The sequence below is a fragment of the Trichomycterus rosablanca genome, chromosome 21 (assembly GCF_030014385.1).
Source record: "Trichomycterus rosablanca isolate fTriRos1 chromosome 21, fTriRos1.hap1, whole genome shotgun sequence".
Lineage (NCBI taxonomy): Eukaryota > Metazoa > Chordata > Actinopteri > Siluriformes > Trichomycteridae > Trichomycterus > Trichomycterus rosablanca.
In genome coordinates, this window is record NC_086008.1 from 20,225,970 (window position 1) to 20,250,151 (window position 24,182).

At 40.9% G+C, this 24,182-nt stretch overlaps 4 protein-coding genes across 5 annotated transcripts; 2 read left to right on the top strand and 2 right to left on the bottom strand.

Annotated features, from left to right (window-relative positions):
• Window positions 1-816: 816 nt before the first annotated feature.
• On the top strand, window positions 817-2,915 carry mtrfr (mitochondrial translation release factor in rescue). Its single transcript, XM_063017951.1, has 2 exons — window positions 817-1,253; window positions 2,361-2,915. Exons 1-2 carry the CDS (start codon window positions 981-983, stop codon window positions 2,589-2,591), a joined length of 504 nt encoding a protein of 167 aa, XP_062874021.1. The 5' UTR covers window positions 817-980; the 3' UTR covers window positions 2,592-2,915.
• Window positions 2,916-3,763: 848 nt separating this feature from the next.
• On the top strand, window positions 3,764-9,224 carry kmt5ab (lysine methyltransferase 5Ab). Its single transcript, XM_063017978.1, has 8 exons — window positions 3,764-3,867; window positions 5,696-5,760; window positions 6,797-6,920; window positions 7,051-7,213; window positions 7,462-7,552; window positions 7,744-7,803; window positions 7,888-8,078; window positions 8,585-9,224. Exons 1-8 carry the CDS (start codon window positions 3,858-3,860, stop codon window positions 8,793-8,795), a joined length of 915 nt encoding a protein of 304 aa, XP_062874048.1. The 5' UTR covers window positions 3,764-3,857; the 3' UTR covers window positions 8,796-9,224.
• Window positions 9,225-10,726: 1,502 nt separating this feature from the next.
• rilpl2 (Rab interacting lysosomal protein-like 2) lies at window positions 10,727-14,683 on the bottom strand. The gene is made up of 4 exons (XM_063018096.1): window positions 14,367-14,683; window positions 12,743-12,894; window positions 11,613-11,741; window positions 10,727-11,055 (listed from the first exon to the last, which is right to left on the bottom strand). The coding sequence occupies exons 1-4, from the start codon at window positions 14,661-14,663 to the stop codon at window positions 11,034-11,036; spliced, it is 600 nt and encodes a 199-aa protein (XP_062874166.1). The 5' UTR covers window positions 14,664-14,683; the 3' UTR covers window positions 10,727-11,033.
• A 2,192-nt stretch (window positions 14,684-16,875) lies between these two features.
• Window positions 16,876-23,630, bottom strand: LOC134335272 (transmembrane emp24 domain-containing protein 2). Of its 2 annotated transcripts, XM_063017781.1 has the most exons (5): window positions 23,320-23,630; window positions 22,005-22,197; window positions 21,799-21,819; window positions 20,184-20,291; window positions 16,876-18,641 (listed from the first exon to the last, which is right to left on the bottom strand). In XM_063017781.1, exons 1-5 carry the CDS (start codon window positions 23,497-23,499, stop codon window positions 18,517-18,519), a joined length of 627 nt encoding a protein of 208 aa, XP_062873851.1. In that variant the 5' UTR covers window positions 23,500-23,630; the 3' UTR covers window positions 16,876-18,516. The 2 variants fall into 2 exon arrangements, with proteins under 2 accessions (XP_062873851.1, XP_062873853.1); XM_063017783.1 differs by lacking the exon at window positions 21,799-21,819 and having other exon boundaries at window positions 23,320-23,624.
• Window positions 23,631-24,182: the final 552 nt, after the last annotated feature.

The window sequence follows — 24,182 nt, forward strand, 5'->3', positions numbered from 1 at the left end:
TCTTACACTAAACAACCTGTGCTTGTGTTGCAGTAGTAGTTGTTTTGCATTTTTGTTAAATGATATTAGGATATTTGACCACAATTAGGCAAGCAAGGGAAGATTTATTTCTATTTTAGAGACAGTTAGCTGTTTTCTTAACTGTACTTATTCTAAAAGAAAAAAAAAAGCTAATGTCTAATTTCCATTGAAATGTATAGTTCTGAGGAGAACTTTGTCTTATGTAGATACCATTCCGTGTTATAATATAGATCTTTTATGCGTTTTGTACGTTTATATTAACGTACTTTTGCCATAGTGTTGTTTTTACTTAAATAAATAAGCGTTTTTAATAAAACTTTTAAATTGAAACACGGAGGCCTCGCTGTGGTAGTTTCCACCAAGCTGTACCACGGAACAGGGTTGCCAGGTTTGCTGTGTTGCCGTATATTCGGGCTTGTTTGAAAATGCAGCAGCAGGTGAAAACTCATAAAAATGTATAAATAAAAAAATAAAATCATACAAAATTCACTTGCTAAGGAACACCAAGGAATAGCGAGATGTTTAGAAGAAAAAAGCTCTAGGACGGTAAATAGTTTTTAAAGAGAACTAAAATAATACTACAAAAAATAGCAGTGTTTACAAAATGCTTGGCAAAAAGTATAAATTACAATATACAAATAAGAGGATTTAAGAGTAGCACACTAGGAGATAGTAAGCCTTTTATAGCCTGTTTTTAAACGTCTGTGACCTCAGTTTTTGGGATAGTTTCAGCATCTGAGGGCGAACTTTTGAGGTGGATATTTTTACTCGACCTGGCAACCCAGATTACAAAAACATACAGCGCTTCTTCCAAGTTCAGCAATGGAGCCTCTACGAGTTCTTCATGCTGAATTCAGACACTGTTAGGTGTTGAACCTTCACTGGTGTTTTGACCAGCTGCAGAACAACACATATGTCCGAAAACTGGAGCTGTGTTGCTGATTTCGAACAGATTAATAATGTTTTCGTTTCCACTCGTTCCTCGGTTCTTCTCCTGTGTAAGACTCGCAGGTTCCTTCTGTCATGGACACACTGAACTTTCTCTCACTCGAGCTGTGGGTTGTTCTATCATACAGGCAGCAGGAAAGAAACACCAGGTTGAGCTGCCAGTATTAAACGAAGAAGATCTGGAAGAGCAGTTCGTCCGAGGCTCAGGACCGGGTGGACAAGCTACAAACAAAACCAGTAACTGTGTGGTACTAAAGCACATCCCAACTGGTGTGGTGGTGAAGGTGTGTGGCCCTGATCTAACCATACCCTGTTCAAGAGTTATAGCAGAACCCAGAATTTACATGCACACTTCTAAGGGACATGCAAATGATCTGAAAAAAAAATAGTCCTGGGTTCGATTCCCTGTTTCTACATGGGTTTCTTCTGGATGCTCTGGTTTCCTTCCACAGTACAAAGACATGCAGCCTGGTTAATTGGAGATACAACATTGCCCTAGGGTTAGTGTGTGAATGTGTGTAAATGTGTTTCACTTGTGATGGACTGGCGACATGTCCATGGTGTTTCCTACCTTATTTCCAGTGAGTTAGATCCACCGTGACCCACCTTGTGACCAATGATAAAGCGGTGGTAATACAGACAGAGAATGAATGAGTCCTTTAAACTTGCATTAGTTCCTCCAAAGAATTATCTATTTGCAGCCAGTACGGCCCCCTAGACGTTTGGCATTCTAGCTTACATTTTATTCAGGTAATCTGCAAAAATCTGCTCCCAGAACCAGCTCACTAGGGTCAGGATCCAGGGATAGCCCTGCAAGACTTGTCATTCTCTGTTGTAGACGATTGTAGTTTTTTTTTTTGGTTTGTTTAAACTACTGGAGGCCAAAAATCTCCCTTGGAATGAATAAAGTATCTATCTGTCTATCTTGTATGTTGTAAGTACCTCCAGACCCTCAGAATTTATGGTCTATATCAGATTTGCAGCATCTTCCAAATCTTTTCAACTCCTTACAAATGTTTTTCTTTGTAAACTAAGTAAATGAGACTTGGATTTATCTGTCCACAACATTTTTCCAGACAAATTTCTTCTCAGCCTAACAGTTTTAGAAGACCACTGTTCACTGTTTTATTAAGTGCAGTCAAACCACCCAGTTTAAATGGACAGTCAATAACTATCAAGGAATTAGAAGGTCATGCCACATACGTTGAGGTTTCTATAGTTTTTACCAGCAAATTAAGACAAATAAATCTATAAAAGTACAAAAAAAGTGTATTTTAGTCACATTTTTCTTGTTACTAAGAATAGTTGCCGAAACGATCCCAGTTCTACTCTGAAATTTGCAATTTCCCCAGTAAAAATCTGATCGAATTTTCTATCACTTTCTCTTACAGTGTCACCAAACGAGGTCGGTGGATTTGAATAGAAAGCGTGCACGAGAGATCATGCAGGAGAAATTAGAGGTCGTCTATAATGGTGAACAAAGCGAGCTGCTCAAACTGAAGGACGAATCGAGGATGAGAAAAAAAGAAAAAAGAAAGCAAGTAAACGAGAATTTGAAGAAGAAGAGACTTTTTAAAGAAACACTCTTGGCTGACACAAATCAAAAAGAGGACAACATATGAGAGGTATTAGGTTGGCGATTGGTTGCCAACCCTGATATTGGGGTGCACAGGTCTTACGTCTGATCCAGCTAATCAGCCGGCTCTGTATAAGTAGACGTTACTGTGTAAAAGCAGGGAAACAACTTTGTGCCAGAGACTGTTGTTAATAATCACCATTAAGCTGTGACAAGTTACCCAAAACCGTGTCCTTTGAATAATGTCTGCATTTATGGTAGCCTTACTTCAATTAAATTAGAATTCATCTTACCCTGCACAATGCTTACTCAGTAAATAAATATGTTATCTTTGTGAGTTCAATTTCTGATTAAAACAGCTTTAAGGTTGTATGTTTTATGTTGTGTGTTTTTTTTAAAGGAGTTACCGATTTGAGAAGCTTCAATTTGAGCATCTTGTTGGAACTACTAATTGTACCATGTTAAGTAAAAATAAATCACTATTAGGGGTTATAATAATGCTATTTTAATGCTATACATTAACTATAAAAAAAAATTGTTATTCATTTACTGATCTGCAATGTTGTATTATTTGTGAGTAAAATTAAGAACAGAGGACAATTTTGTCTTAAAAGTGCCAATAATTGAAACTATCCCCACAAGAAAATACTTTTAAAAAAGGTAAATAGCTAGCAATATATTACTACCCACTTCTAATCACCATTTCTCATTGACTATTACATGCTTAATTTTTGTTATCAGCCATTTATACCTGATTAATAATTAAATAAAACCCAAGCAGCCAAATTATCATTTTCACCAACATACATTTTATTTCTTGAATGCTTAAAAAATACAAAATCTCCAGAATGTTCCAGAAAGCTGGACACCAAGTTAAAGCAGCACCATGTAGAACTATTTATTGGGTATACTGGCACTAAACCCCATTCAATATGAATGCAACTTTCCTCCAAAAGTTCAAATAAAGTGGACATAAATGTACAAATACAAACAATATTACATATACAATGTAAATAAATTCACTTTTATTGTGGCTTCTATCACTTCAGTCGTTTAGTCTGACTCTGGGAGGATCGTCCTGGGGGCGGGGTTTGCATTTTAAAAGGCGGAGATATGACCAATCACAGAGGCTGTTCTCCTCCTTGTGACCAATGAAAGATGTGAAAGATTTTTAAAAATTCGGAACTTTCACGCTGTGTGAAGCTTCAATGACAACATAAAGCGATGCTAAATGTGATGCTATGTTAAATTAGTCAGACGTAATACTTTTAAGTGATATAGTAACATTTTAGTGTTGGTCTGTACAGCCGAAATGGCAAAAGGTGAGTAAATTACAATTTAAAGTCTCTTAGTCTCGCGTAACTTCACTTTATTTGTTAATAAAGATAATAAGATAACGGTTGTCGGTTAGTTATTTTAGTAGGTTTGTATTGCAGCTGTTTTTGTCTAAATTGCGTTAACTGAGTTAAGTAAAACGTAAAATTAATTAAAAGCAACAATATATATATATATATATATATATATAGTGTGTGTGTGGATATACTGTATGTGTGTGTGGATATGTGTGTGTGTGGATATGTGTGTGTGTGGATATATATGTGTGTGTGTGTGTGTGTGTGTGTGTGTGGATATGTGTGTGTGGATATATGTATGTGTGTGTGTGGATATATGTATGTGTGTGTGTGGATATACTGTATGTGTGTATATATATATATATATGTGTGTGTATGTATGTATGTATATATATGTATGTATGTGTGTGTGTGGATATATGTATGTGTGTGTGGATATATATATATATATATATATATATATATATACAGGGGTTGGACAAAATAACTGAAACACCTGTCATTTTAGTGTGGGAGGTTTCATGGCTAAATTGGACCAGTCTGGTGGCCAATCTTCATTAATTGCACATTGCACCAGTAAGAGCAGAGTGTGAAGGTTCAATTAGCAGGGTAAGAGCACAGTTTTGCTCAAAATATTGCAATGCACACAACATTATGGGTGACATACCAGAGTTCAAAAGAGGACAAATTGTTGGTGCACGTCTTGCTGGCGCATCTGTGACCAAGACAGCAAGTCTTTGTGATGTATCAAGAGCCACGGTATCCAGGGTAATGTCAGCATACCACCAAGAAGGACAAACCACATCCAACAGGATTAACTGTGGACGCAAGAGGAAGCTGTCTGAAAGGGATGTTCGGGTGCTAACCCGGATTGTATCCAAAAAACATAAAACCACGGCTGCCCAAATCACGGCAGAATTAAATGTGCACCTCAACTCTCCTGTTTCCACCAGAACTGTCCGTCGGGAGCTCCACAGGGTCGATATACACGGCCGGGCTGCTATAGCCAAACCTTTGGTCACTCGTGCCAATGCCAAACGTCGGTTTCAATGGTGCAAGGAGCGCAAATCTTGGGCTGTGGACAATGTGAAACATGTATTGTTCTCTGATGAGTCCACCTTTACTGTTTTCCCCACATCCGGGAGAGTTACGGTGTGGAGAAGCCCCAAAGAAGCGTACCACCCAGACTGTTGCATGCCCAGAGTGAAGCATGGGGGTGGATCAGTGATGGTTTGGGCTGCCATATCATGGCATTCCCTTGGCCCAATACTTGTGCTAGATGGGCGCGTCACTGCCAAGGACTACCGAACCATTCTGGAGGACCATGTGCATCCAATGGCGGTGCCGTGTATCAGGATGACAATGCACCAATACACACAGCAAGACTGGTGAAAGATTGATTTGATGAACATGAAAGTGAAGTTGAACATCTCCCATGGCCTGCACAGTCACCAGATCTAAATATTATTGAGCCACTTTGGGGTGTTTTGGAGAAGCGAGTCAGGAAACGTTTTCCTCCACCAGCATCACGTAGTGACCTGGCCACTATCCTGCAAGAAGAATGGCTTAAAATCCCTCTGACCACTGTGCAGGACTTGTATATGTCATTTCCAAGACCAATTGACGCTGTATTGGCCGCAAAAGGAGGCCCTACACCATACTAACAAATTATTGTGGTCTAAAACCAGGTGTTTCAGTTATTTTGTCCAACCCCTGTATATGGGTGTGGGGGTGGGTGGTTCGGTTAAAATAAGAGAAGTATTAACGAAGCTCTTCTGGTTATTGTTCTCTATTCAAGGCAAGAAGAAAACCCAGACCGTCCAGTTTAAAAAAGAAGCCAAAGAAAATCTTGATCAGAAACTGGTAAGAATTTATTGTTTATTAAAGTTGGTACTATTTTAGGCTACTCAGTGGAGTTTGATTGGTGTTTTGTATTAACAATATCCCATAAAAGTATTGGGACACCCCTTTTAATTATAGACACGTGTTTCAGCCACAACAGCTGCACTTATATAAAGGAAATTCTATACTTCCAACTTTGCTGCAACAATTTAGGGATGCAGATCTTCCTATTCCAGTATGATTGTGCCCCTGCACACAAACAATGTCTACAAAGACATGAAGAAAATCTGTGTGGGTTTACTCCGGGTGCTCCGGTTTTCTCCCACAGTCCAAAGACGTGCAAGTGAGGTGAACTGGAGATACTACATTGTCCATGACTGTGTTCGATATATCTTGTGAACTGATGAATCTTGTGTAATGAGTAACTACCGTTCCTGTCATGAATGTAACCAAAGTGTAAAACATGATGTTAAATCCAAATAAATAAATAAACAAACAAACAAACGTACAGGACAAAAACCCAAGATGTTTTGGGTTGCTGGATATAAAGTCGAATTGAAATGCTTTTAGGGGTTGTAACAATTTTTGTTGCTATGGTATATAGTCCCAACAAATAAGTCTGCTTATTTAGCTTTAAATATGTAAACCTTGACACCTAATACATTACAAATTATAATAAGTAATATGTGTTAATGTGCTTGACTTGCCTAATATTTAAACCAGAGGAAAAAACTACCTAACTGTTGTTTACACCAAAAGACACCATATAGAAGGAAATGTCAATGTTATTTGCTGGTTATGTTGGCAACAATCTCTAAATACCAACAACATTGTACTTTTCTAGAATGTTAAAATGAACCGAGCATGCTTTGCACTGGCCAGCAAACACAATCTCTATACAGAGTCATACAGTAAATAAAAAAGTGGTACTATGATTTGGCTTTATTGTAAGGATTTGTGGTTTTAGAGGTCCAGTCATTTAAAATTAAATTTCAGTTTAATGTCAGACAAAATCATGCAAGTCATGTGGTGCTGTATTTATTTATTTTTTTCCCAGACATGCAAGGAGCAGTTGACGTCGAGTCTGTGTAATCCTCGTCCACAGCTCTGTCACAGCCCCCTGTTTCCCATTCAAGAGGAAAACTCGCCACGCAGTGTGGCCGATGCAAGTAAATGTGAAGGTAACTTTTTTTACGCTTCTGCTACCAGTCAAAACTCCTAGTTGTTTATCATAAATGTTGAATGGTTTAATTATCATTAATTTCAGTTCCAGCAAATTTCACCAAGCTTTGGTTTCCCGTTTCTTTACAGTCAGACTGAAAACAGACGTTCATTCACCTGAGAGGGAAAATAAAACACAGAGCTCATTGCCGGGACCTAAAGAAAAGCCAGCAAATGAAGTCCGAAGCTCTTCTGCAGTGCCTACAAGCAAACCTGAACAGGCCAAGATCAAAGTAAACAAGCAGAAACCGAAGTACGTCGTGTACTAAACAGTCTAAACTAAACTGTAAAGAAGTGTACTCAGTCTAACCTTGATGTTTACCCCCCTTGGACCCATCACTTATTTATTCTGTACTGAGTTTTCCTTTTTCTTCTTCGTTTCCTTGTTTTTTGCACAATGATCTGATGTTAAATAAGATTTAACATGCAACAAACAGAAGCTAAAATGATCTCCTAATGAACCATCTCTCCATGTAATCGTCTCTTTCATTTCATTTCCAGAGCAGAGCGCAAAAACCTCCAGCAAAACCGAAAGGTCACAGATTATTATCCTATTAGAAGGAGTTCCAGAAAAAGTAAAGTTGAATTAGAGGTGAGTGACTGGGCAGAATCCGTTGCAGTTGTGTTTTTCCAGTTTTACTCAAGATATTGTTGCGCTGAACGTACAGATTTTCTAGGAAGTGTTATTAAGTCTTACAGTGTGATTATGAATGTCAGCATGGATGTTGTTGGCTTGTAATAAATGTTCTCAAGTGTTAATTTGAGCATTTGGTTTATGAATAGTGTGAAGAGCAACGGCATCTTGATGACCTAATCCTAAACGATGTGGAGGATGGACTCAAGGTAAGACCATTAATCTGACAATCTTGGGTTCTTGTGTTTATCCGTCTGGTCTCACCATTGATTATTTTTGTTGTTGTTTCACAGGTCAGGTATATAGAAGGAAAAGGTCGAGGGGTTTTTGCAGACAAGGCGTTCCAGAAGGGTCAGTTTGTTGTTGAGTATCATGGGGACTTGCTTCAGATCACCGATGCCAAGAAAAGAGAAGTGGAGTATGCTCAAGACCCTACAAAAGGCTGCTACATGTACTACTTCCACCACCACAACACTACCTACTGGTGAGTCTTGACACTACGTACCCACCTGATGGTATGGTGAAGTGAGAATGCTGGTCTCCATGTTTAAACCGTACAACCTCAATTTAAAAAAAGGACAGTAGAAAAAATTGTGTAAAATCAGACAAGATTGTGCAGTGGAAAAACAAGCTATACCACCAGAGCTGGCACACCAATCAGCCATGACTTAAAAACCCATTAAGCCATGGACTCTTAGTACCAGATACCACGGGACATTACTAGAAGGTCAATCAGCTTCTGTATGATGAGTTGGGTCATCTTACAGTGCATCCTGGTGCCATCAATTGAATATGTTTCTTCTATTGTAATGTGTGTGTGTATGTAATGTATATATGTATGTGAATCTATGTATATATTGTACATTATACGGGGCCCTTGCTAATATATATTTTGTATTTGTAGATATTTGACCAGACGTTCTATGAGTTGTTTATAAAAGCGTATCACAATGTTTTATTCACCTCATTTGAAAATTATTGCTTTGCCAGCATTGACGCCACTAAAGAAACCGACCGTCTGGGCCGGCTGATTAACCACAGCAAGAACGGGAACTGCCAGACGAGACTGCATAACATCAAGGGTGTACCTCATCTCATCCTGGTAGCATCCAGAGACATTAAAGCAGAGGAGGAGCTTCTGTATGATTATGGAGACCGTAGTAAAGAAGCCATTGCTGCTCATCCTTGGCTCAAACTCTGAAAAAAAAACTGGTTTTCCTCGCAGTGAATCTGAAAAAAGTCTGTTTTTGTACACTTGGTCACAGAAAATGGTGAAAAGTTACTCAAGTGCTTGTTTCGGACATTTACTGCACAAAAGTCTTTATTCTGCAGCTCATTGCATCAATGGATTTGTATGTAAAATACATTTTTAAAAGACAGTCTTTTTATTTCTAAAATTTCCCATGAATTCTGGCCTTTAGAATCTGGTTTTAGTGTAAACTGTTCAATATTAATGCTTGTACAGAACCATTTGTATTTTATACAGTCACATTTAGCAATAATGTCTTAAGTATGATGTGAATCTTTTAGATCCTGTTATTTACTTATCATGTAAGCTGTGATCCACCTAGAACAATGAAGAGCCGTTTGCACGTTGCTTTTGTTAATTAAAACATCAGGTTTTTTTAAATAAATGGAATGCTTTTGTCATGTTTACATATACAGTATATGTACAGTACAATAAAATGCTTTCACAGTATCCCAAGAATAAGATAAAACAAATAAAGAATGAATCTGATAAAGAATAAGATAAATAAGATGATTAAAAAAAAAGAATTAATATGATAAAGAAGACGATAAAATAAATAAATAATTAATATGGTTGTTTTTAAGAAGGGCAGAAAAATTTTTACTGTTTGAAAGGCTGGGAGTTACGTAAGTGTAGTTAAATACAACGTAATCAGAAAAATCCACAAACAATTTAGCATTTTTTGCAAATGTTATTAAGTCATAAATTCATACATAATTATTTTAGGTTATAAATCATTTAAATAATAGGATATTGGATCCCTAAGAACACACTGTTTAAAAATTATTGTAATTAAAACATTATAAACACTGTTCGATAGAAAAACAGAAAATAAAAGTACAGTTTTACGTTTCTTTAATTATATCCTTCATATAATTATAGTATATAAGAATATTTGAGGCAAAAATATGTAAGGAAAATTCTTTTCTTTCTTTAAAAAAATGCATTTCAAGTCCAAAATTCTGGTCCTAAACCAACATCTGCAAATACATTTTCTGTCCAATATTAAAGTGGATTAAACCCTGCAATCCACCAGCAACCCAATACAACACATACTGAAAATCATGTTAGATATTTATTACTTAATAAATATGTACCGTATCTTCTAAAACAAACACCGTTTATATAACTGTTAATAAACAAAATAAAAAGATAAAAACACAGTGATTGTAAAAGTAAAAAAAACTACACTAAAATCTACAACCCCAAATCAGAAAAATTTGGGACAGTATGAAAAATGCTAATAAAATAAAATTGCAGTGTTCCTTACATTTACTTTGACTTTTATTCGATGTCGGACAGGATGAACCTGAGATATTTTATGTTTTGTCTGGTCAACTTCATTTCATTTGTTAATAAACCTTCACTCCTGCATTTCAGGCCTGCAACACATTCCAAAAAAAGTTGGGACGGGAGCAATTTAGGGCGAGTAATGAGGTGAAAAAACTAAATAATGATGTGATTCCAAACAGGTGATTGTGATCATGGTTTGTTACAAAAGCAGCATCCAGGAAAAGCTGAGAGTCTCTGATAAGTAAAGATGATCAGAGGATCCAGTTTGTCCACAAATGTGTGAGAGTTACAGAGTTACTGCACACATGATACTTAAATCTTTACTGTGCAAAAAAAAAGCCTTATGTTAACCATGTCCAGAAGCGGCGTCGACTTCTCTGGGCTCGGAGGCATCTAGGATGGACCATCACACAGTGGAAACGTGTATTGTGGTCATTTTTGGAAAAAAATTTTATGTGGTGCAGGCCTGAAATGCAGGAATGGATGTTATTAATAAATGAAATGAAGTTGAGCAGATAAAACATGAAATATCTCAGGTTCATCCTGTCTGACATCAAATAAAAGTCAAAGTCAATGTAAGAAACTCTGTGTTTTTATTTTATTATTTGCATTTTTCATGCTGTCCCAACTTTTTCTGGTTTGGGGTTGTACTCTCATTTGTAATGTACAGTAAAATTAGATGTATTTGTTGATTAGTGTTCCGAGTGTTCTTACTTCAGCGGTGAAGTAAACCTGTGAAAGACGTGTCAGGGTTGCCAAGTATTGCTGATCATCTAAGTGACGGATTTAGCAACTAATAAAAAATACAAAAGATTTATTTAAAATGTGCTTTTAGTGTTTTAAGGCTTTAAAAAACTCCAGTTGTTGGTGTGTAGTCATGATGAAACTCTGGCTTGGTCATTTTCTTCTAAATGAGAACCTGTGAAAAAGAAAACAAGCCAAAAATTGAGGTTTTTTTAACTTTTTTTAACCTTTTGGCATAAATAAATACATTAAGAAAATAGTATAAGGGGGCTATTACTTTTTCCCCCCACGCAGTCCTTGACAAATGATATATAAATAAATTAATGGTCATTGAAAATTGTTGTCTTTGTCTCATATAAGTTAGAAAAACTACTTTACTTCATCTAAATCTTAAACAATTCAAATTTGCACCAAGCTAATTTGACAGTTCCTTGGACTTCATGGCTTGGTCCTAAATTGTGGACCCTTATAGACCCAGGTGGACGCCTTTCCAAACTACGTCCCATCAACAGGTGAGCTCTATTGGAGTTCACATCTCAAGGATAATCAAAGCAAACAGGATGCATTCCACCACAGTTTGAAGTGCCAAAGCAAAGGGTCTGAATAATGTCCACTTATTAAGGAAGATCAGAAATAGCAGTTATATCCATTCAAGATTAAATCCACAAAACAAAATGTACAAAATGTGTAGGGGTATGAATACTTTTCAACGATCAAGCTGGACAAACGTACAGTTTCTGAATAGTCGTCTTCTCATCTTTGAGTCCGTTTTTGTCCTCTTGGGAAGCTGCTGGTTCTGACGGTAAGGGAGCCCCCAGGTCCACGTCCACCATGTTCGGCGCGTGTTGAGGTAAAATGCCACTGCAAGAACAAACGGAACTGTCTATAAGAGGCTGGGGTGTGTCTACCCCCCCAAAAAAAATGGTTCAAGTCCCCATAATTATCTACCACTGAATGATTAGGATTTTCATACACACACTGAGCACTTTATTATTAGGTACACTTATGTAGAATTATGTGTAACTGTATGGCCAGAAAGTGCATCTGTATAGTGGGTGTAGCCTGTAAAATAGTCAGGTGTTCCTAATAAAGTGCTCGGTAAGTGTATGCTTTTAAGGCTCAAGAATCTACTAGCCTAGGTACGAAGTTATATACAAATATAAATATTGTTTCTACACTCACTGTCCACTTTATCAGCTCCACTTACCATATAGAAGCACTTTGTGGTTCTACAATTACTGACTGTAGTCCATCTGTTTCTCTGCATGCTTTGTTAGCCCGCTTTCATGCTGTTCTTCAATGGTCAGGACCCCCACAGAGAAGTTATTATTTAGGTGGTGGATCATTCTCAGCACTGCAGTGGCACTGACATGGTGGTGGTGTGTTAGTTTAGTTTAAACCATTCTTGAGTTGTCTTGTGTAAGAATTACTTTTATGGTACCAGGTATGTGACCCCAAACCCCTAAAAAACTACCTAACATTCGTCACATAGACACAAGTCAGGTTTTACTACACACATTTTGATTTGCGGTGTCGTATTCTCGGCCATTCATGTAACAGTTGCCAAACCAGTCAGGACACTTTCTTTAAAATATTGTTCATCAACATTATTTGCGCTCTGAATAACATAAACAGATCCATACAAAGCTTAAAATTAAGTGGAACAGACTGGAGGTTTCTCTGTACCTTTGGAAATAGATGAAACTAATGTTTATTTCCCCTCATATTTTAGTTGCATCTCTGTTTTTTTTCGGCTGCTCCATATTTATGGGTTGCCACAGCAAATCTGGCCCAGTTTTTACGCCACATGCCCTTCCTCGTGAAACCCCAATAGTATGTCGTTGGTTTGTTTACTGCAATACCTTTTATAGAGCTGCAGCTCCTCTTGGGCCACCAGAAGCTGTGCTTTAAGTTGGTTCCTCTCCTGTAGAACCTCCTTCAACTCCTGCATGGTGAATCGTGGTCTGTTTGGGTCCTTCAGATCGATCACTAATTTGTCTGGTCCAATGATCTGCTAAAAATGAGCATAACGGACGACGATAAAGGAAACAGTGGTAAACATACGTTCCTGTCCAAACTTGGGACATGCTGTAGTCATCACATTTATAAAGACGTCATGTATACATATTTATTAATTTATTTGGATTTTAATGCCATGTTTAAGACAGATGTGCCATTTTATCATAATGTATACCAAAATAATTGAATGCAAAATACACTGTATGGCTAAAAGTATTTAGACGCCTGATCATTTACATTTTCAGCATTTAGCAGACACTTTTATCCAAAATGACTTACAATACTGTGACACTATACCAATCAAAGCAACTGAGAGTTAAGGGTCTTGCTCAAGTGCCCAACAGTGACAACCTGGCAGTGGTAGGGCTTGAACCAGCAACTTTCTGATAACTGAACCAGTACCCTAACCACTAGCCTACAAGAATCAATCATGATTTCAAAATCAAACTGTATTAAAACGGAGTGACACCTACAGTATGTGATCTCTTCAGCTATGACAACAGCCACTTTTCGGAGAAGGCTTCTCACAAGACTGTGGGAATTTGTGCCAATTCTACCAAAAGATAACAGCGTTTATGGCAATGCCTGGGCACTGATGTTGGTCAAGAAAGCGTCAATCGATGTTCCAGTTACATTCCAGAGCTTGCTTTGTGTACTGAAACAAGAAAGGGCCTTCCTTAAACTGTTGCTGTAAAGTTGGAATTGATGAGTGAATGAGACCAAAAGTAAGAATGGGTGTCCCAATACTTTTGTCCATATAGTATAGATTGCTGATTGATTTTTTATTTACGTTTTTAATTTACAACTTGGCAGTGGTGGGGCTTGAACCAGCCACCTTCTGATTACTGGACCAGTACCCTAACCACTAGGCTACAAGAATCAATGACGATCAGCTGATGGGCTTGTCCGACATCTCGATTAAAAATCTAACTGTATTAAAACGGAGTGACGCCTGTGTGATCTCTTCAGCTAAGACAACAGCCACTTTACTGAGAAGGCTTCTCACAAGACTGTGGGGATTTGTGCCCATTGAGGCAAAAGATAACAGTGAACAGAGGGCCTTCCCTAATCTATTTTATGAATTTACAAATGAATGAATGAATGAATGAAACCAAATGTAAGAATGGGTATCCCAATACTTTTGTCAATATAGTATAGATTGCTGTCTGGTTTTATTTACATTTACACAACTTGGCAGCGATGGGGCTTGAACCAGCAACCTTCTGATTACTGGACCAGTACCCTAACCACGAGGCTACAGCTGCCCCTAAAGTGTTTAAAAGAATCAATAATGATCAGCTGATGGATGCATGAAACCAAAAGTAAGAATGGGTGTCCCAATACTTTTGTCCATATAGTGTAGACTGCAGTTAGGTTTTATTTACATTTTCCAGTGTCCCAACTTTTATGAAACTATGGTTTTATTTAATCATGAACAGACTGAACATTTGCCACTTTTAGACTCACACTGTTGGTACTTGTTGTGGAACCTTCTGCAACGACTCGGTCCAGTTGGGATTTGAGATTGTCCCTCTCCATGTTCAGCTCCTCCAGAGACAGACTGTACCGACAGACCAGGGTCTCAAACATCTCCAACACTCGGACGATTTTGAACTGTAAATCGGACACGTCCTGACCACCTTTGTTGATCTTTAATAAGTCTTTACCGACGACATACGAGATATCGTACACATCTTCCACCTGAAGTTCCAGTGGATCCTTCTGGAAAGCAGCCAGGGGTGAATCGTCCATCAGATCCCCCATGATCAGAAATAGTGTCAGAAACCGAGATCTCAAACATAAACCAAACTTAAACCCGATACCTGGATTATCTACCATAAAAACTTTACAGCTGAATGATTGTTCTGCTGTTGTCAAAATAAAAGTCTTTTATTCACCTCCATAGACATGAACTGACAGGTGTGTGGAACCAAACTTACCAGAAAACATTCCTGCCATATCACTAACTGATGAATTGGAACACTGACAGATCCCAGTGAGTGCAAAATATATATTTCTTTCTTTCGGCTAGTCCCATAGATCTGATCTGCCATACAGGACTTGGCACAGCGACTCTCCTATTTCTATCCAGGCTTGGGACCGGCACTGAGAATGCACTAACAAGTGCACCTACCAATGACGGCTGTTTTTGACCACCCCAATCGGACACCAATGTCTAGGCTGTTTTGACCACCCCAATCGGACACCAATGTCTACGCTGTTTTGACCACCCCAATCGGACACCAATGTCTACGCTGTTTTGACCACCCCAATCGGACACCAATGCCTAGGCTGTTCTTGACCACCGCAATCGGACACCAATGCCTAGGCTGTTTTTGACCACCCCAATCGGACACCAATGCCTAGGCTGTTTTTAACCACCCCAATCGGACACCAATGCCTAGGCTGTTTTTGACCACCCCAATCGGACACCAATGCCTAGGCTGTTTTGACCACCCCAATCGGACACCAATGCCTAGGCTGTTTTGACCACCCCAATCGGACACCAATGCCTAGGCTGTTTTGACCACCCCAATCGGACACCAATGTCTAGGCTGTTCTTGACCACCGCAATCGGACAACAATGCCTAGGCTGTTCTTGACCACCCCAATCGGACACCAATGCCTAGGCTGTTTCGACCACCCCAATCGGACACCAATGTCTAGGCTGTTTCGACCACCCCAATCGGACGCCCGGCCGGCTGATAGCACTGCCCCGATTTGAAACCTGGATCCCCAGATCTCAGCAGTATTGTGCTAGTGTATTATTTTGGGGGGCATTTTAAGCATGTCTGAATATTTATGGGATGTGTTTGTTGGCCTTGCAATTATTATTACAAAAATAAAATTACTCATAGAATGAGCTTTTTTTTTTTATCAGTCAACTAGTATTCCATTTTGTAGACAAATAACACACAAACAGTTAAATATTTTATTTAAAGTGACTATTCCAGTTTTTAGAAAATAGGACATGTGCAGTACGTCTAATAACATTTACCTTCTTACATTTACAGTGGTGGGGCTCAAACCAGCAACTTTCTGATCTGAGATCTGATCTGAGTCCAGTACCTTAACCACTGATCTCCTTCTGCCCTACGGACAAGGTAGGGCCATGCCGTGGGTGTCCAGAAATTCAAGTTGTAAATAGGTTGATTCCAACATTACAAAACATCACATATTTGTTCTAGTTATGTGTCCTGTGTTTTGGTGCCTGACATCCTTGAAGATGTTTGTTTGTTTGTTTGTTTATTGGGATTTTAACGTCATGTTTTACACTGTGGTTACATTCATGACAGGAACGGTAGTCACTCATTACACAAGATTCATCAGTTCACAAGGTTATATCGAACAGTCACGGACAATTTAGTGTCTCCAGTTCACCTCACTTGCATGTCTTTGTACTATGGGAGGAAACCGGAGCACCTGGAGGAAACCCACACGGACACGGGGAGAACATGCAAACGCCACACAGAAAGGACCCGGGACCTTCTTGCTGTTAGGCGAGAGTGCTATCCACTTAGCCACCATGCCCCCCTTTGCTGAGGTAACTTGTCCAGTTGCTAGATTGGATTAGCTCGTCCTCCGGGGAGATTTACTAAATAAAGAAGAGTAAATGAGTATGGGATTAAACATTAAACAATCCCCACACAGCGCTCCTCTCTCTCAGCCATTCTCTCTTTATACCCTTATACAAATAAAAATCAACCAGAACTTATTTACATTTGAAAGGAACTCCGTTGGTTGCTCCGTATCTGTCCGCACTGAATGCTGGGATTGCCTTCAGCGCTCGTCATTCAGTCAGATCATCACTCAGAATGAAGGCGCCTCAGTAGGAGCATTTTAAAGTATATAAGAATTCAGACGTGTCTTCTTCTCAGGAGTGAATGAGTGTATGTAGAGAGTTTTTTAGGTTTTCGTACAGACTCTCCGTCCTTTATAAATACTCGGTGGACTCAAAAAGTACAATTCTATTCAATTCCGTTTGGCTCGTGGATTTTCAATTCACTTTTATTAGAGACTCAAATTACAGATCAGATGAGAGCAGATTATCCAGTGAAGTTGGGAGTCTCCAGCAAAAAAAAAAAAAAACAACAACCTGAATAATATATTTAAAACACATGATTTCAGTTTCAATCTTTACCCAACAAAAAAAAATACCAAGGATCTTCAAAAAGTTTCCGCACTTTTATATTTTCATTGGAAGCAGAGAGGGTGGAACGGGAGGAGGAGGAATCGTTCGTGTCTGAGAGACTGAGAGACGCTTATAGTCCGGATTTATAGAGCGTCGTCTGATTTCCACCTTTTTGGACGCTCAGGAAGCTTTAAGGGGAAGAAGATTTTCATGTGGTGATGATGATGATGTGATAGCAGCGGCACATCAGTGGCTACGCGCTCAACCAAAAACTGCTTTTGCTGGTGGCATTAAAAAGTTGGTACGATGCTGGAAAATGCATTGAAAGGTGACGATGTAGAAAAGTGATGAAATTTGTTTTTATAATTCTTAATAAATAGCTCAAAAAAAAGTGCAGAAACTTTTTGAATGTTCAAAAAAAATTCTGTATCACACCCTGACTTTGGACCTGGTTTTGATCTTACAACATAAAGCTGTGGAAAGAAAAACGATCAGGACGGAGTGGCGTGTATAATAAATCACTTGATCAGCCAGCGGCAGTGAAAACAGAATCTTTATACTTAACAGATCTGCTGAAAGACCTGAAATGCCAGTGCCAGGCATGTTGGCATACCGGGCACTGAAGATTTCACTGTACGAAACAGTACAAAAGCTAAATCTGACCACCACCACCACCACCACCACCATGTCCTAAGAAACAAATCAACACACCATATAGACACACCACTCTACTGTGTCTGTTCTATTGTTGTGCAGGTACACTTATATGACCAAAAATGTGTGGACACGTTTACTGAAAGAGTTTGGACGAAGGACGTTCCTGTTCCAGCATGAGCCAGGTCAGAATTGTTCTATTAAAGCAGCAAATTATTGCTCTCTGGGTGTCCAACAAGCTCACGCTGAAGTGTCCAGATACTTTTGGTCATATGGTGTATATCGGAGCAAAGCAGCGTTTATAATGTGGTAATTAAGAGCAGGAATTTTAAAACGCAGCTCTGGTTTTTCAGTCCAGAGCAGGAAAGAAAAAGGTCAGTGGTAGCTGGTTCAAGCCCCACCGCCGCCAAGTTGCCCCTGCTGGGCCCCTGGGCAAGGCTCTCAACCCTCAGTTGCAAAATGTAACCATAAAAAGGGTGTTGTTTTGTCTTTTTATTCAAAATTCGACGTGTTTTAGAGGGAAAGCTGTTTTTAAAATCTAACTATAGATAATAATAATCAAATAAATCTAAATCAATAATAAAATATTAAACTGTTAGACTCTTTTTAATTTGTGCACCTTTTACCATTTTAAACCAGATTAAACACAGGACCATGAAAGTTTCGGGTGCGTGTGCAGGTTTCGGCTGTTTCCAGTCGCCGACTAGAACGTGGTCGTCTTCCCGTTTTCAAACAGTTCACGTCTTTATTCCTTCGGACGAGTCCGTAAAAAAACACACCAAGAGAACCGGCCGAGACATTTCGTTACAAAAAAACGCTACGAATCGGGACTTAGACGACCCGCCGCACTTCGAAAAACCTCTTCAGGTAGTAAATCTGTCCCAGGGTCATGGCCACCAGCACCAGCGCCTCGAAGAAGGACCAGAGCACCACGCGGCTGTTCGTGTTGTCGTTGACTGCGGGGACAGAAAGAGACCGGGTTAAACATGACATGCAGGTACAGGTCAGCACTGCTCAGGGTTTGCTTGGTTTGCTTTGTCAAGCTGGTACTGCTTTTCCAATGAGGTGGAACACACTACACTCCAGGTATTCCTCCATAGCTCAGACAGACACTACGACCGGACAGTAGAGCGTCTGACCAGTGGTTGGGTCCAGAGCTTACTCAAATCATTGGTCGCAATGCATTTTAGGACGATGCCAGGCAATAGCAGGGCATCGCTCGCTCACCAAACTCACCATCACAGCGGCATTGATGAAAAATGGTGTGCCAGATGTAGCGGGATTGTTCCCTGCATTCTCCAGTGCAGCACCATTAAGGTACTGGACTAGTAATCAAAAGGTTGCCGGTTCAAGTCCCACCACTGTGAAATCGCTACTGTTGGGCCCTTGACCAAGGCCCCTAACCCTTTGGATAAAAGCGTCCGCTAAATGCTGCAAGTGCAAAACCCTGTCCGTCCTTTTCGCCCTCAAGGTCGCTGAGTGCACGGTCAGGCTGGTAGCACTGCTACGCCTCAAACCTCTAATAAGTGGGTGGTCATAATGATTTGGCTCATTAGCGTATCTACTGTATTATTATTATTATTATTATTATTATTAAATAATAATGTGTCAGTTGTAGCCTAGTGGTTAAGCCCCACCACTGCCAAATTTCCTCTGTTGGGCCCTTGAGCAAGGCCCTTAACCCTCAATTGCTTGAATTGCAAGTCGTTTTGGATAAAAGTGTCCACTAGATGCCGCAAATGCAAAACCCTGTCCGACCTTTTCGCCCTCAGGCACGGGTGATCAAGGTCGTCGAGTGCACGGTCAGGCCGGTAGCACTGATATGCCTCAAACCTCTAATAGGTGGGTGGTCATAATGTTTTGGCTCATTAGTGTATAACTACTGCATTACTGATAAATAATAATGCGTCAGTTGTAGCCTAGGCGTTAAGGTACTGGACTAGTAATCGAAAGGTCGCTGGTTCAAGCCCCACCACTGCCAGGTTTCCTCTGTTGGGCCCTCGAGCAAGGCCCTTAACCCTCAATTGCTTAGACAGTATAATGTCACAGTACTGTAAGTCGTTTTGGATAAAAGCGTCCGCTAAATGCTGCAAATGCAAAACCCTGCCTGACCTTTTCGCCCTCAGGCACGGGTGATCAAGGTCGTCGAGTGCACGGTCAGGCCGGTAGCACTGATATGCCTCAAACCTCTAATAGGTGGGTGGTCATAATGATTTGGCTCATTAGTGTATAACTACTGTACAGTATAATATTATTATTATTATTAAATAATGTGGCAGTTGTAGCCTAGTGGTTAAAGTACTGGACTAGTAATCAGAAGGTCACTGGTTCAAGTCCCACCACAGCCAGATTTCCTCTACTGGGCCCTTGAGCAAGGCCCTAGGCCCTGGAAAAAAACATATGCTAAATGCAGAAAATGTAAATGTAAATATAATAATATGTGTAGCGTCCAAAAACACAGTGAGTACCGTAGTAACGTATTGAAAACATGATCTTACTCGCTCGGTGTATCCTCTCGCGGACCTCCATGTACTCCTGCTCGTGTTTGACCGCCGTCATGGCTACAGCCAGCTCGTTAATCATCTCCTCCAGTTTGTTCTGATGGGCTGCGATGGAACAGAGACCTGATGAGTTTATGCCTGATGAAACGGGAACATGCACAGCCGGGCGGGGCGCGGCCGGGAAATCAGATTCCACCCATGTATATGTACACTGATGCTGATTGGATTTGGTAGGAGATCCGAGTCTCTGTTGCGTCTTTGTCTAGACTTTCTGGCCAAAAGTATGTGGACACATTAATTATGCAAGCTAGGCCTGCTCGTCCACCTCGGAAATTCTCTTTTGACTGAGCAGTCGTTATCCCTGAAACCACTGAGGCCGCATGTCCATGGTTTTGAAATGGAATGCAATGGAATCTTCAACAAGCTTGTCCACATATTTTTGGCCACACCATGAGCAGTCTCCTTGTTAGTCTTATGCTGGAAGTCACACTCACAAACCAAACCATTTGCATGTGAAATGGTCAGGGACACGCCCGTTCACCCCTGTGGTGCAGCAAAGCGCCCCGCCCCCCTTAACTTCCAATATAGTCCAGTTTACAGTTCCCGGTTATGAATCTGCTCATGCTGGCACATCAGATTCTGATCATTTGCCAGAGCCCTCAGAGCCCTATCACATACAGAGAGCCACACAAGACTCCATGTGACTCACGCAGGCGCCCGGACCAGACCTGGAGACCCCGTACAACCTTCCCTCCCTCAAACATGGACAACTGTGTTTGTATGGATGACTGGCTAAGATTCAACACTCTGCAGTGGTCCGCTAGCGCATTAGATCGCTGTGCCACCTGAGCGCACTTAGCTAAGCATTTTGGATGTTAGTTATCTGACCCCCGTCAATGCTGCTCTCTGCCTCCTTCTATATACCTCCAGAAGACGTCACTGATGTATTTTTATTTTTTTTTCATTTTCTCCTCTTTTTCTCCCCCTTTTTAGCGCGTCCAATTGCATCGTGCTTCCTCTCCGCCTATGCCGATCCCTGCTCTGACCGAGGAGATCGAAGCTAACCCACGCCCCCTCCGACACGTGAGCAGCAAGCCGAATGCATCTCATCACCCACACGTTGACGAGTGCTGTGCCACCTAGCGTTGTGTACGGAGAGACACACCCTAAGAGCACTCCTTCCTCATCTCTGTGCAGGCGCCATCAATCAGCCAGCAGAGGTCGTAATTGCACCAGTCTGACAGAGAGAGACCCCATCCGGCTTAGTCCCGCCCATCTGAACAACAGGCCAATCGTTGTTCATGTAGCCGCTCAGCCTCAGCCGGCAAGGCAGAGCTGAGATTCGATACGATACGATGTATTCGAGATCCCAGCTCTGGTTGCAGCGTGTGTTTTCACCGCTGCGCCACCTGAGCGGCTCACTGACGTATTTTTGCCCATAAGAAGCTGCTTTGCGGGAGCTACCGTCCACTTTTCACGCCGTTATTTATCATTCCTCCGATCGTGTTAGCTGTGCTGTGAGGCCACCACACCAGAACATTCAAAACATGTCACGTGTTACAGAAAAACATAAATAAGCTATAAGCTCGCCATGCAGTCCGGGTCAACGTACCATCCCAGGTGCCGCCACCGACTGAGGAAGAGGAAGAAAGCAGGAAAGAGAGGAAGAAAAGTAAGATGACAAAGGATGACAAGGTGAAGTTCAAGAAATGATGAAGAAATGTAGCTGATATGGCATCTGATTTTGCTTCAGAGACAACATTGTGCACCAGAAGATGTATCTTAAAGCACTGCAGGTTTCAGGGATGTCAATCTTACCCTCGGTCTCCATGCCGTCACCTTTGGGTGCCTCGCCGATATCGATAGTGAACATGACGATCTTGGGGGTCATGGTGGACATCTTATTGCTGAAGCAGAACTTGTAGGTGCCGTCCATGTGCGCCGCGACTGAATACTTCCCGCTGGACTCTCGGTCCCCCTTGTAGATCTGCTTTCCATCGGGACCTGTGATCTGTGAGAGGATGTGAGACGGTGCTGATTAATCCTCCATAATAAATAGGAAGAGATACTGCAGTTGCCTTTGAATCAAATTGCTCGACAGTTCGGAGCTTGAGCAGTGAATTCTGTGGGCCTGAAAGCAGTGAACTCACCTGGATACGTGTTCAAAATCCATCACGATCCTTATCATACTGTGGACTGTGATAGCTGTGTATTAGGGCCTTGCTCAGGAGCCCAACAGTGGCAACCTGGCAGTGGAGGGGTTCTTCAACTGCTAAGCGACCCCTGCCTCTGTATAATACAGTATAATTCGTTCTCAGACCAATGCTCTATGTGCTACGTACTTGGGACCTTACGGTAATGTATATAATCAAGGAACTTCAGGGAAGCTTTAAGGTGCTGATTTCGGACCAGGTGCATCTTTCACACCCATGAGACACACAGCTGGCTTGACTGTGGACAGTACCGGTTGTGTTTAAGCACCTTCTGATGCATGGCAGACCTGTTTCTTGTTGTTCTTGGGTTACACCTGATAGAAGTCGCTTAAAAATGGCTTTGAGTGACTTGTGAACATCTATGATTTGCTTGCGAGGATCAGTTCAGAGCTCCCTGGACTTTCCTGATATCTCAGGGGGCTTTATTAAGCAGCTGGGAATCCTCCAGATGTTCTCGACGTGTCTGATTACCACATTACATATTAAAAGGGCAATTGTAGCCTAGTGGTTAAGGTACTGGACTAGTAATCATAAGGTCGCTGGTTCAAGGCCCACCACTGCCAGGTTGTCCCTGTTGGGCCCTTGAGCAAGGCCCTTAATTCTCAATTGCTAAATGCCGAAAATGTAAACGTACATATAAAAGCATGACAGCTGGCTCACTAGCCATTCCGATTAATGTAAACGGGCTACATCCTAAACCACATCCTAGTGCACTAAGTAGTGCGCACCTTTAGGCGACGTTACAGTACTGTACTGGTATCCTACTTAGTGCATTAGTATTAGATTCAGGACGAAGCCGTTAGCCTGGTTAGCTCGGTATGCTAATAAACGCTAACGCTGGTTAAATACCGGAATAAACAGCCGAGCAGCTGTTAGCATGTATTTAGCAACATAAGAACCACCAAATGTTGCTAATTTACCTCGACGTCGATGTCCAGAAAGCCTCCCTCGGCCACCTCGAACATGAGGCCCATCTTAGTGCCCGAGTTCGCCCGCTCGAAGAAGCACTCCTCGGCATGAGCGTCCACACTGACGAAGTAGCCGGAGGCTGTAGCGCACAGCGCGGCTAACAGCACCGTGAGTTCCGCCAACATTAACATAATTAGGAACTGTACAGAAACACAATTCTACACGAACAGATCCGAGTCTGGATCAAATTCGTACCACCGCACCGGTCCTGCTGTGAACCTCACACCGACACCGAGACCGACATGTGAGGCGGAGTCAGCAGGCTAACCCGCTACTACCGCCGCTAGCATTGGTCAGACCTGCAGCCTGCGTTAGTGCCACGTAATACTAACACACACAAAACACCGAGCGACAAACTTCACCCTGTAGCACTCATTCAGATCAATCAAAAGTTTAAGGACACCAGTCAAAGATTTGTGGGACAGTTTCTGGTTGTATGATTGAAAACTATACGTTTTTAGGGTGGCCACATCCATCTCATAAAGTAGGACATCAAACACCAAAAACAACGTGTAGTCAGGATAGTGTCTACAGTATTTTATTTTGTTTTACACACTTTGGTTACATTTATCACAAACAATCATCAAACACACTCATTGACAATGTTGTAGCTCCAATTAACCTATTTTTTTTATTATTTATTTATGCATTTTCTCCCAATTTTAGTGTAGTCAATTTGTCTTCTGCTGCTGGGGGATCCCTGATTGCAGTTGAGGTGGGTATACTGCTGCGTACGCCTCCTCCAGCGTGCAGCCCTTACCGGAACCCTTTTTTCACCTATGCATTCTGCATCCATTCTGCATCTTACACAGCG

Bases quoted from the DNA above. Each gene is read 5' to 3' on its own strand.
- mtrfr (XM_063017951.1), top strand. From the start codon at position 981: ATGTTTTCGTTTCCACTCGTTCCTCGGTTCTTCTCCTGTGTAAGACTC. The intron at 1,254-2,360 runs GTGTGTGGCCCT...TTTCTCTTACAG, and splicing joins CAACTGGTGTGGTGGTGAAG to TGTCACCAAACGAGGTCGGT.
- kmt5ab (XM_063017978.1), top strand. The intron at 5,761-6,796 runs GTAAGAATTTAT...TTTTTTTCCCAG, and splicing joins AAAATCTTGATCAGAAACTG to ACATGCAAGGAGCAGTTGAC. The intron at 7,214-7,461 runs GTACGTCGTGTA...TTTCATTTCCAG, and splicing joins GTAAACAAGCAGAAACCGAA to AGCAGAGCGCAAAAACCTCC.
- rilpl2 (XM_063018096.1), bottom strand. From the start codon at position 14,663: ATGGGGGATCTGATGGACGATTCACCCCTGGCTGCTTTCCAGAAGGAT. The intron at 12,895-14,366 runs GTGAGTCTAAAA...GCTCATTTTTAG, and splicing joins CCACAACAAGTACCAACAGT to CAGATCATTGGACCAGACAA. The intron at 11,056-11,612 runs GTACGTTTGTCC...TCTTTTTCACAG, and splicing joins AAGACGACTATTCAGAAACT to GTTCTCATTTAGAAGAAAAT.
- LOC134335272 (XM_063017781.1), bottom strand. From the start codon at position 23,499: ATGTTAATGTTGGCGGAACTCACGGTGCTGTTAGCCGCGCTGTGCGCT. The intron at 21,820-22,004 runs GTAAGATTGACA...CCTCTTCCTCAG, and splicing joins TGACGGCATGGAGACCGAGG to TCGGTGGCGGCACCTGGGAT. The intron at 18,642-20,183 runs GTAAGATCATGT...CTGTCCCCGCAG, and splicing joins CGAGAGGATACACCGAGCGA to TCAACGACAACACGAACAGC.